Genomic DNA, 13,210 nt, shown 5'->3' with positions numbered 1-13,210 from the left:
TATCATGTTTAAATTTGCTTCGATTGAATTTGATAGCCTTAATTAAAATCCAGGACGGTTAAATCCGAGTTTTATGGTTTGCTTACTTGCAAGCTGTTCCGCACGAAAACGTCGTATGTGCACATTTTGAACACGAACAGCGCACGAACAATTTCCGATGTCGGTTTGTCGGCAAACACATTCTTGAATTCCGTCGGCACACTTCTGTCGTCGACTGAAGCGCCAGCGCCGTCGGTCGTCCCGACCCGTCGAGATCTTACGGCACAAATACCAACACCGCGTCTTAACAAACTTGCGGTAATATGGCGCGTTTGGAGCATGACTATATCATAAATTAATGTCGTTAACAATCGCCCTATGCTCAGTTTGCCTTTAGAAATAACCCCACCCTCCTATTGTTAAAGGGGTGTTTAAAAAATAGTTCGTAAAACGAATCATTATTGCACAAAGTGAATGCTTCAATTTGGTCAGCATTCATACATGCTGACCAAACCGCAGTCGACCGCATCCCGTAGAAATCCCGCGAATAGCGTTTCAAATCAAGCATCCAAGAGAGCCACAAGCTCTTTTCCAAGCTGCATCAACAGCGCTAAGAGATAAGTAAGCACCACTAAGTTGGGCACTGGCATGCGTTAAACCCGTAGCTGTATCTTAAAACGGCAATGCTTCAAAAAGCACCAGAGACCCTCCTCCCTACCTCAAAGGCCATGGGGGCACACATGTCAAACCTCCTTCATGCAAACCATAATAAATGTCTTTTCACTCTTGGCACCTCTGATATGACAATGCACAAGGCTATCACGTTTAAAATATTATTTGGAGGAGCTCTGCCAAAGACCCTGGTCCATACTCTACAGGTCAAGATCAAACTTCATTCACTGTTATACAGATTTATTTTAGGTTGGTCGAGGCAAAAGCTGACAGCATTCGAATCCATTCTTGGTAAAAATCAGTCCATTTTGAGTGAAAGAACCCATGTCCATTTTGAGAGGACATGAGAGAAGTCCCCTTGTGGGGATTATACCAACAAGCTTTTGGTTGAGAGGGGGGACACTTACTCCTTCATTGCTCTCACACTGGTGAGAGGTGGACACGTACACTCGTTCTACTACTCCACGCTCATCCGGGTGGGAATTGTATCCACAATATCTTGGGCGGGAGGGGCACTTGTACTAAGCCACTCTCACCCTGGATCATTACCACAACTTCTGCAGTGAGAAGCTGACATGTACTACTACACCACTCTCACCCGGCAGATGCGGACTGTTTCCACACCCTCTTGGCTGAGATGCAGACACATACTACTAAACCACTCTCACCCTGTTCGACATTGTATCCAGAGCCTCTTTATTGAGAGGCGGACATGTACCACTAGACCATTCCCACCCTGGTGGGTATCATACCCACAACCTCTTGGGTGAGAGGTGGACACATACTACTAGACCATTCAACTCCTTTACACATTGTAATGTTCACACTGCCAATTTAATTTGCTTTGGGAAACCAGATTATTACGAAGGTCAAGGTCACATTAAGAGGTAAATTTATTTTTCAGTTCTTACATATATACATAATGACACAATCAATGGTAGAAGTTATATAGTTCATGTTTTACACATTCAATGTAGTCGAGCTTTTTGCTAACATTGATGACTGAAAATGTTTTTAGGAAAACCCTTCACATGGAATGGAGCCAGGTATTTATTTTCGATGTTAATGTATACATAATACTTTGTAAATCGATGATGTGTTTAAACTAGGTCAGGAACGTACTGGCTGCAGCTTGTTATGACCAAAACTTAACAGCGATACACAAAACCATTCGGGTATATGAAGTACAATTGGATGGTACTCGCCACAGGCCACTATACAAGGCCACTGTATACCACATAGTAGATGTGGTATTGTGTATTTTGTTTTGAATTACAAGTATTTTTCATTTTTGTGGTCGCTGTCAATGACAACAGCTTGTTGATGCTATTGCATGAAAGCAATTCTTTCATATTTTGACTAGTATTAATATTATGTAACTGCAAAATTATTTTGAACTTGAGCAAACAGAAATTCAAATTTGTTTTTGGCCACAGCTTTGATTATCTTTGTTTAAATGAACTTCTTCCAATGAGTTATGTACACTATTCTCCTATTCATAATCTAAAGTGATTAAGATTTTTCAGCTATGGCCATTTGATATTTCTCTGAGCCTGTGATATTTCTCTTACTTATTATTCTAGATTTAAGAGATTAACATTCTAAAGCTATTGTTGTGTGAATTATTTCATGTGTTGTGAAAAAATACTCTCAGTTTATAGCATTACTTGATAAACAAACTTATAACAAAACTTAAAACCTTTTCTATTTCTGACATGCCATTGAAAAGTGTATGTATAAGGAATGTTCATTATCTGCTCCATCCAAACCATAAATTTTAAAGTACAAGATTAAGAAAATAAGAAAAAAGAAAAGAAAAAAAAACTGGAGGCTTAGTTTGCACCAGCATTGTAGACTATTATCAGAAACAGATAAATTTCAATTAGGGATGCAAACGAATACTCGAATATTCGATCAAACGTTCAGTATTTGAATGTCAAAATCGGTATTTGAATACTCGATTTTGTTGTTATTGAATAAATAGAATAATAACCCTTTTGCCTATATCGTTGTTGCATTGAATACACTTTGTTTGTCTTGTTTTTACAACGATTGGCCATAATGCCAGAGGTGTGAATGTACTGACAATACACTAAATAGGCGTCATATGTCATTTAGGGACATATCGTCGGTACTAGAAAAAGTCCCCGCAATATTAAATAATTCGCTATAAGACAATCAGCAATTTCAATTACTTTCAGTAAACTGTATAATATAGCGTTTTAGGATATATTTCCTCTATTGATGAACACTAGAAGAGTCAAAATCCACATATGATTTTGTTTTATGATATTACTAGTTTCCTAGTTTGTTTGGGTTCTCCATGTCCATGATATTTATATTAAGTAGAGGTCTATCTCAGAACGAGGCTGCTCGTTCTACGGAAAGACCCTCCATTGATGCATAACGCCATTTGACCAGGAATTCATCACATTGTTTACAAATATGAAGGCAGTGGAAATGATATTATTCAATTTTGTTTTTTGATTTTTCAAAATGTGTTGCTTTTGTTTCTGAAAATGGGGAATTTCAGCACCTCATAATAGAGGAAATCAGGGTCCGCCGCGCATACTGGCTACCACAAAGAAGAGTTAAAATGCTCCACGGCTGTTACTTTTGCGAATAATAATAAGGGTAAACGACAAATTCTAAAACATGTATTTTGGTAATCGATCGAATATTCTATCGAAAGAATTACTGAATATTCGAATACTAGTATCAATTTTGTCATTCGTTTGCATCCCTAATTTCAATATTTAAGCATGAAGTTCTTCAAAATCACAAGAATTTTTCCTTTCTGAGATATTGTGTTATGGACACTTTTGATAATGTTTAAATTTATGGAATATTTCTGGTTATATTTATTTTATCTACACAATCTAATAAGTTTCTTTTGCAAAACATCTTAAATAAAAAGATTAATGCAAAACATCTAGTCAAAATGCTTTTTATATTGCATTTGATAATCCAAAGTTAATAAAACAAAACATATGGATCGATTAATTATGCATTTTTTTCAACATAATGCTGAAAATACCTCCTTCAAGCTACTGTTGATAATGAATTGATATAAGGAAGCAATATACCAGAGGATTAGTTAGAACATAACCAGAGTCCTTTGTTAAAACTGATTTTGAAAAAAATGTGAAGAAGTTTGTGGTATATTTTAAAATGGATAGCATGGAAAACAATAAATGCATCAAAATACTGTGAAAACTGTTTGTACAATGTGAATATTTTCTCATTTTGAGACTTTTATAGGAGATTATGTTAAAGATAACCATGCCAAACTACTCTTCATTATGTAAAATCAATTATAAGCAAGTAATATTGCTAACTGAAATAAGATACTTGGAGAAATTCGAGCCCGGTAACTTTCAGAAAGATACATTAACAGCTGCTTACAATTACTTACTACAAAAATAAAATGAAATTGGATCACGATGTTGACTTATTCATATGAGGTTTTTTTCTTGCATGTTTTTGTATAATTCATATGTCGGTGGACTTCAGATTTAAACAAGCAAATTTGTTGAATTGATATCATATTCCCAGTGTCTGACTAGGCAAAGTATATGGACTGGAAATCAAGCGTTGGTGAAATATTCCAACTGAAACATGAAAAATGGCTGCAGAGTGACACACTCTTATGAACCTAGATTTGACCTAGAAACCATAGGTTTTTGACCCCACATTAGACAGTTTCAAACTTATAAAGTATATTATCAAGGCAAACATTCTGATAAAGTTTCATGAAGAATGGACAAGAACTACCGTATTGGAAAAATGTAGAAACAATCAGCTTATAAAATTATGTTTTCTACAATTCATAAGACAGTTGACTACTGATTCAAACAAGCAGATTCGTTGAATTGATATCCCATGCCTGATTAGGCAAAGTAAATCATATGTTGGTGAAATGCTCCTATGAAACATGAAACATGGCTGAAAGGTAATGGCCTATTATGAACGTTGGATATGAGTCTGTTTGCAATTATTTGAATTAAAAAGAATATTGTATATTGTGTAAGTTTCATGAAGATTGGACCAGAAATATTGCAAAAAATATAGAAACATTATCTGCAATTCATTTGATAGTGGACTTCTAATTTAAATAAGCAAAGTTGTTGGATTGATATCTCCTGCCTGATAAGGCAAAATAAATGGAATGGAAAACAAGTGTTGCATTCGGAACTCCTCGGCCATTTTCCATCGAAAACAACCTAAGATGTATATGGAAGGTTTACAAAATCAGAAATCTTTACAGTTTAAGTAAGGTGCAAATAGAACGCTTATAAATTTCAATTTAGCAGTTAAACTTAATGACTTTACTCTTGGGGATCTTAATTATTATGCAATTATGCACTGGATATCAATTTAAACTTCAGATAATACTTAAATACGTTGATTTATACCATTTTTTAAAATTTACAAATAACTTCTATTGATGAACATCCAAGGTTTTTTTCCATGGAAAATGGCTGAGGACTTCAGAATGCAAGTTTTGGTGAAATGTTGGATCCAACCAAATCATGAAAATTGGCTGAAGAGTAATGGACTCTTATGAATGTTGGATATGAAATATGAGTCTGTTTGAAATAATAAAATACTGTTCATAGTGTAGACCAGAGATATCGCAAAAAATGGCCTCTGTAGTGTTAGTGGTTTTTTTTCTAAAATTTAACCTAGTAGCTTTGTTTTTGACCCCGTGTTTGTTCCCAAGATTTCTCTAAGATTTGACCTTTTGACATAATTTTGGACCCCATGTGACCCACTTTTAGAGTCTACCAAGATTACATCCAGGGAAACATTCTGACCAAAGATTGAACAATCAAAACCAAAATTTGACCTAGTTTTTGACTTGTGATCCAGTTTTAAACTAGTCAATGACTTCATCAAGGAAAACATTTTAAGTTTTAGAAATATTTGACTGTAGTATGTTTCAAGATTTTTTCTTGGATTTGACCAAGTGACTTCCAATTATTCACCAAGAGAAACATTCTCATTAAGTTTCATGAATATTGGACCCAATATAATGTCTATAGTGTTCCAAAGAATTTTCTAAGATTTGACCTTGTCACCCACTTTTACAAGCAGCCGAGATTTCATCAAGGGGAACATTCTGACCAAGTTAAAATAGTATCTGACCAATCCCTACCAAGATATGGGAAAAAAAGAGTGCCGGACTGACAGACATTATAACAGACAATGTCAGAACGCCTTCAGTTCGGGCAGGGATGATAAAAGCAAAGGTGTTAAATAGGTATGATAGTTTCCTGGCTTTGTCCACTAATATATATTAACATAACGGACAGTGCAATTTTAATATGCCCCTCTTAGGGGGGCATAAAAATATCACCAACAAGGTGCAAAGATGTAAGTATAGACAAAAGATGACACATGATATAAATGCCTTTCTTACATTGCCTTGGCAATACCTCCACAACAAAAGCCATTATATCAAACACTAGTATTCCTGCATTACACATGTACACATTGCACATATTCATGCTCTGAACAAATAGAGCAACAATGTTTTTTTCCTACCAATGCAGTCTTAACCTGGCAAATAAATTATGCATCTTTTGATTGAATCTTATATTTCAAGCAAATCTCTAATTTTTTAGGTGTCCTGAGCAGTACTGTTTATAACATCTGTGTCTACTTTCTCGTCTTCATTAAGTTGCTAGTGGAAAGTTGTGATATATGTAGCGCACTACTCCATTTGGTGTTGGTTGGTTCAAGTGCTTTGTTCGTCATTGGCATAGCTCGTGTGCGGCCAGCTGATGCCGGGATAGAAGGTAAGAGCAAACTGACCAAGCCTTTCCACGCAGTTTTCAGTGGGTATTAAGTAAACAGCTGTGTCGTCACCCTCCGTCTCCACTGAAATGAGAGAACAATTATGATGACTATCACAACAGCAACAATCACACTCATTTTATTAAGCGTTTAAATTTACAAACAGGCATAGGGGAATATTGAAAACATGTGGCTCCACCTTTGCTGTTACAATATTCAGGTGTTGAAGTAGAAGTCTACTGCTTTTGCTTTTTCAACAATAATGTGTGGTAATACAGCAAACAAGAGGGCCATCGTGGCTCTAAATCACTGACCTGAGTGAAGTTTGAGACCTTTGTTTTTTTATGGGAATGAATGAGTTTATTGGTTTATGGCAATGCAACTAGGGATTAAACTTAATCGAGTAATGTCAAATGCTGTAGTGGTTATAAATTTCTTCTCTTGCAGAGATAACAAACAAGGTAAAGAAGACTTTCTTTTATGTATCAAAGAAAAACACACATTCAGTAAGGCCTAAAAAAATAAATTGTGTGGTTCGGGTAACATGGTCCCCAAGAATAGGTAGGGTAGGTCGGGATTTTTTTTTTTTTTAGTTTGGTACAGGTTTGTTTTTGTCCCTTTTCAACAGAATTTCCGTTATATAAGGACATTGCTGCAGTTAGGTGGTGTGTCATTGCCAGTTTTGTTGTCATTCGTCACACACCTTCCGAAAGCAAAACATATTGATAATTAAATGTGACAATACTGACCTGCTTCAGCATCTCAAAAACATTTTTCTGCCGTTCTCCAAGAAGCAAAGTTAGGAATAATTTATAAACTGTACAAATGGCAACAGACCCAGGTTTCAGTCCCAGTTCAAAAGAAAGTCACATTTTGTCAGGCACCAACCTATGTCAGAACTCCCAGTATTTTATATTTCCTTTCTATGCTAGTAGTATGTTTGCTCTGCTGCTATTTTATTTAAACTATTTTTTTATGATTGCATCTGACAACATGACAAGTGAAATGGGTCATGCCTTGTCCTGCAGTGGTGGGTGGGGTATATTAAAATTAGACCGGCATTCAATGCTATGTGTAGGAAAACCTATACTATTATCCAGAGACATTTTGTTCCATTGTATATACCTTACTCTGAAGAGCGAAAAGTCAGAGAATTTCCCGATAAATTGTACGACAGGAATATTGTACAGCTGTTTTTCATACAAACAGGTCCATGGCCCCTTGTCGGATGTTGACATGTTAATCTTGGATACAGATCCCGGCTCGAACAAAAACATTATCTCTACATCTTCGAAACTCATCTTGGGTGTTACAGTAGGGTCGGCGATATTGTCCAGGTAGGGTCGGGTGACCCGAACCACACAATTTATTTTTTTAGGCCTAAGCAATCCTGCTAGACTCAATATTCTCGAAGCTTAAAGTATTTTGGTTGGTCTCTGGAATATCGAGCCAACAGGTTTCGAAATGAAAAAAACCCTGGGGGCATAATTTGAATAAACTTAGAAGAGGACCACTAGACACACCAAATATCTAAGCTATAGGCTACTTTTTTTTTCCTTTCATTTGCCATTGCAACCAGAGTTCTGCATGGAACTTATTGTTTTGAACAATTTGGAAAGAACACCATCCAAGGAACATCCCAGTGAAGTTTCATCAAAATTGGGCAGGGGGCTTAGGAGGAAATGTCATTTGAAGCAATTGTTGATGGACACTACATGCATGGATGGCCGGAAGGTGGGAAAAGCTCACCCTGGCCACTATGTACTCCAGTATACACTTATAAAAGGAATAAACGTTGCAATAAAAGTTTCTTCTGTTTAGTTTTAACTATTTTTATTCAACATACATATCAAATGTCAGATTGCAACATCATATATTATACTCTGATATACATGATATATTGAAATGGGCCGGCATTGAAATGGATTAAAACAAAAGCAGAACTTAATGTTTCTCTCCTTCTGTTTCCACACAAAAAACTCGTAAAAAGTTACTTAAACAAAATTTATTCAGCTTTAAACTCACAAAAACTAACAAATACAATATATCTCTGTGAGGATGGTAAGAGAACTAATTTTAACAAATTCATATTTTTTACATGCTAGATATTTATGAACCTACCTGGTACAGGTGTGGATGGCAAGGAGAAGAGTGTGGACCTCCGACATTTCAGGAACTCTCTACGAACACACCCAAGACACTCCAGGATCTACAGTATACAATATGCAATGGTACATAATGAACCTACAAGAGGACCTACATGTACAGTACAAAATACTGCAGTTAACAACGAACAATGGTTCGTAATGGACCTACAAGTGACATTTGACACATCCTACAGTATACAATACTGCGATTAACAACACATGGTTCGTAATGGACCTACAAGTGACAATTGACACATCCTACAGTACACAATACTGCAACTAACAACACATGGTTCGTAATGGACCTACAAGTGACAATTTACTCAACCTACAGCACACAATACTGCAACTAACAACACATGGTTCGTAATGGAGCTACAAGTGACAATTTACACAACCTACAGTACACAATACTGCAACTAACAACACATGGTTCGTAATGGACCTTCAAGTGACAATTTACTCAACCTACAGTACACAATACTGCAACTAACAACACATGGTTCGTAATGGACCTACAAGTGACAATTTACTCAACCTACAGTACACAATACTGCAACTAACAACACATGGTTCGTAATGGACCTACAAGTGACAATTTACACAACCTACAGTACACAATACTGCAACTAACAACACATGGTTCATAATGGACCTACACGTGACAATTTACTCAACCTACAGTACATAATACTGCAACTAACAACACATGGTTCGTAATGGACCTACAAGTGACAATTTACTCAACCTACAGTACATAATACTGCAACTAACAACACATGGTTCGTAATGGACCTACACGTGACAATTTACTCAACCTACAGTACATAATACTGCAACTAACAACACATGGTTCGTAATGGACCTACAAGTGACAATTTACTCAACCTACAGTACACAATACTGCAACTAACAACACATGGTTCGTAATGGACCTACAAGTGACAGTTTACTCAACCTACAGTACACAATACTGCAACTAACAACACATGGTTCGTAATGGACCTACAAGTGACAATTTACTCAACCTACAGTACACAATACTGCAACTAACAACACATGGTTCGTAATGGACCTTCAAGTGACAATTTACTCAACCTACAGTACACAATACTGCAACTAACAACACATGGTTCGTAATGGACCTACAAGTGACAATTTACTCAACCTACAGTACACAATACTGCAACTAACAACACATGGTTCGTAATGGACCTACAAGTGACAATTTACACAACCTACAGTACACAATACTGCAACTAACAACACATGGTTCATAATGGACCTACACGTGACAATTTACTCAACCTACAGTACATAATACTGCAACTAACAACACATGGTTCGTAATGGACCTACAAGTGACAATTTACTCAACCTACAGTACATAATACTGCAACTAACAACACATGGTTCGTAATGGACCTACACGTGACAATTTACTCAACCTACAGTACATAATACTGCAACTAACAACGCATGGTTCGTAATGGACCTACAAGTGACAATTTACTCAACCTACAGTACATAATACTGCAACTAACAATGCATGGTTCGTAATGGACCTACACGTGACAATTTACACAACCTACAGTACACAATACTGCAATAACAACACATGGTTAGTAATGGACCTACAAGTGACAATTTACTCAACCTACAGTACATAATACTGCAACTAACAACACATGGTTCGTAATGGACCTACACGTGACAATTTACTCAACCTACAGTACATAATACTGCAACTAACAACACATGGTTCGTAATGGACCTACACGTGACAATTTACACAACCTACAGTACACAATACTGCAACTAACAACACATGGTTCGTAATGGACCGACAAGTGACAATTTACTCATCCTACAGTACACAATACTGCAACTAACAACACATGGTTCGTAATGGACCGACAAGTGACAATTTACCCCAACTACAGCACACAATACTGCAACTAAAAACACATGGTTCGTGATGGACCTACAAGTGACAATTTACACAACCTACAGTACACAATACTGCAACTAACAACACATGGTTCGTGATGGACCTACAAGTGACAATTTACTCAACCTACAGTACACAATACTGCAACTAACAACACATGGTTTGTAATGGACCTACAAGTGACAATTTACTCAACCTACAGTACACAATACTGCAACTAACAACACATGGTTCGTAATGGACCTACACGTGACAATTTACTCAACCTACAGTACATAATACTGCAACTAACAACACATGGTTCGTAATGGACCTACACGTGACAATTTACACAACCTACAGTACACAATACTGCAACTAACAACACATGGTTTGTAATGGACCTACAAGTGACAATTTACTCATCCTACAGTACACAATACTGCAACTAACAACACATGGTTCGTAATGGACCTACAAGTGACAATTTACAAAACCTACAGTACACAATACTGCAACTAACAACACATGGTTCGTAATGGACCTACAAGTGACAATTTACTCAACCTACCGTACACAATACTGCAACTAACAACACATGGTTAGTCTACAGTACACAATACTGCAACTAACAACACATGGTTCGTAATGGACCAACAAGTGAAAATTTACTCAACCTACAGTACACAATACTGCAACTAAAAACACATGGTTCGTAATGGACCGACAAATGACAATTTACACAACCTACAGTACACAATACTGCAACTAACAACACATGGTTCGTGATGGACCTACAAGTGACAATTTACTCAACCTACAGTACACAATACTGCAACTAACAACACATGGTTCGTAATGGACCTACAAGTGACAATTTACTCAACCTACAGTACACAATACTGCAACTAACAACACATGGTTCGTAATGGACCTACAAGTGACAATTTACTCAACCTACAGTACACAATACTGCAACTAACAACACATGGTTCGTAATGGACCTACAAGTGACAATTTACTCAACCTACAGTACACAATACTGCAACTAACAACACATGGTTCGTAATGGTCCGAAAATGACAATTTACTCAACCTACAGTAAACAATACTGCAACTAACAACACGTGGTTAGTAATGGACCTACACGTGACAATTTACTCAACCTACAGTAAACAATACTGCAACTAACAACACATGGTTCGTAATGGACCTACAAGTGACAATTTACTCAATCTACAGTACACAATACTGCAACTAACAACACATGGTTCGTAATGGACCTACAAGTGACAATTTACTCAACCTACAGTACACAATACTGCAACTAACAACACATGGTTCGTAATGGACCTACACGTGACAATTTACTCAGCCTACAGTAGACAATACTGCAACTAACAACACATGGTTCGTAATGGACCTACAAGTGACAATTTACTCAACCTACAGTACACAATACTGTAACTAACAACACATGGTTTGTAATGGACCTACAAGTGACAATTTACTCAATCTACAGTACACAATACTGCAACTAACAACACATGGTTAGTAATGGACCTACAAGTGACAATTTCCTCAACCTACAGTACACAATACTGCAACTAACAACACATGGTTCGTAATGGACCTGCACATGACAATTTACTCAACCTACAGTAGACAATACTGCAACTAACAACACATGGTTCGTAATGGACCTACAAGTGACAATTTACTCAACCTACAGTACACAATACTGCAACTAACAACACATGGTTAGTAATGGACCGACAAGTGACAATTTACATATCCTACAGTACACAATACTGCAACTTACAACACCTGGTTCGTAATGGACCTACAAGTGACAATTTACACATCCTAGAGTACACAATACTGCAACTAACAACACATGGTTCGTAATGGACCTACAAGTGACCTACAAGTGACAATTTACTCAACCTACAGTACACAATACTGCAACTAACAACACATGGTTCGTGATGGACCTACAAGTGACAACTTACTCAACCTACAGTACACAATACTGCAAGTAACAACACATGGTTCGTAATGGACCTACAAGTGACAATTTACTCAACCTACAGTACACAATACTGCAACTAACAACACATGGTTCGTAATAGACCTACAAGTGACAATTTACTCAACCTACAGTACACAATACTGCAACTAACAACACATGGTTCGTGATGGACCTACAAGTGACAGTTTACTCAACCTACAGTACACAATACTGCAACTAACAACACACGGTTCGTAATGGACCTACAAGTGACAGTTTACTCAACCTACAGTACACAATACTGCAACTAACAACACATGGTTAGTAATGGACCTACAAGTGACAGTTTACTCAACCTACAGTACACAATACTGCAACTAACAACACATGGTTAGTAATGGACCGACAAGTGACAGTTTACTCAACCTAAAGTAGACAATACTGCAACTAATAACACATGGTTCGTAATGGACCTACAAGTGACAATTTACTCAACCTACAGTACACAATACTGCAACTAACAACACATGATTCGTAATGGACCTACAAGTGACAATTTACTCAATCTACAGTACACAATACTGCAACTAACAACACATGGTTAGTAATGGACCGACAAGTGACAATTTACATATCCTACAGTACACAATACTGCAACTTACAACACCTGGT

At 36.9% G+C, this 13,210-nt stretch overlaps 2 protein-coding genes across 7 annotated transcripts in view; both read right to left on the bottom strand.

Annotated features, from left to right (window-relative positions):
- LOC128216660 (hydroxyproline dehydrogenase-like) overlaps positions 1-360 on the bottom strand; it is a 30,252-nt gene extending 29,892 nt beyond the window's left edge. For both annotated transcript variants that reach the window (XM_052923280.1, XM_052923281.1), the window contains exon 1: positions 87-360. In XM_052923280.1, coding sequence (XP_052779240.1) covers positions 87-320 — 234 coding nt within the window. In that variant the 5' untranslated portion in view covers positions 321-360. The remainder of the gene's footprint in view (positions 1-86) is intronic.
- Positions 361-1,526: 1,166 nt separating this feature from the next.
- Positions 1,527-13,210, bottom strand: part of LOC128218102 (general transcription factor 3C polypeptide 1-like) — a 303,630-nt gene continuing 291,946 nt past the window's right edge. For all 5 annotated transcript variants that reach the window (XM_052925645.1, XM_052925643.1, XM_052925648.1 and 2 more), the window contains exons 44-45: positions 8,572-8,659; positions 1,527-6,534 (exon numbers count right to left, since the gene is read on the bottom strand). In XM_052925645.1, the coding sequence (XP_052781605.1) occupies positions 6,392-6,534; positions 8,572-8,659 (231 nt within the window). In that variant the 3' untranslated portion in view covers positions 1,527-6,391. The remainder of the gene's footprint in view (positions 6,535-8,571; positions 8,660-13,210) is intronic.

This window comes from Mya arenaria, chromosome 14 (genome assembly GCF_026914265.1).
Source record: "Mya arenaria isolate MELC-2E11 chromosome 14, ASM2691426v1".
NCBI lineage: Eukaryota > Metazoa > Mollusca > Bivalvia > Myida > Myidae > Mya > Mya arenaria.
This window is presented reverse-complemented; position numbering and strand designations above follow the sequence as displayed.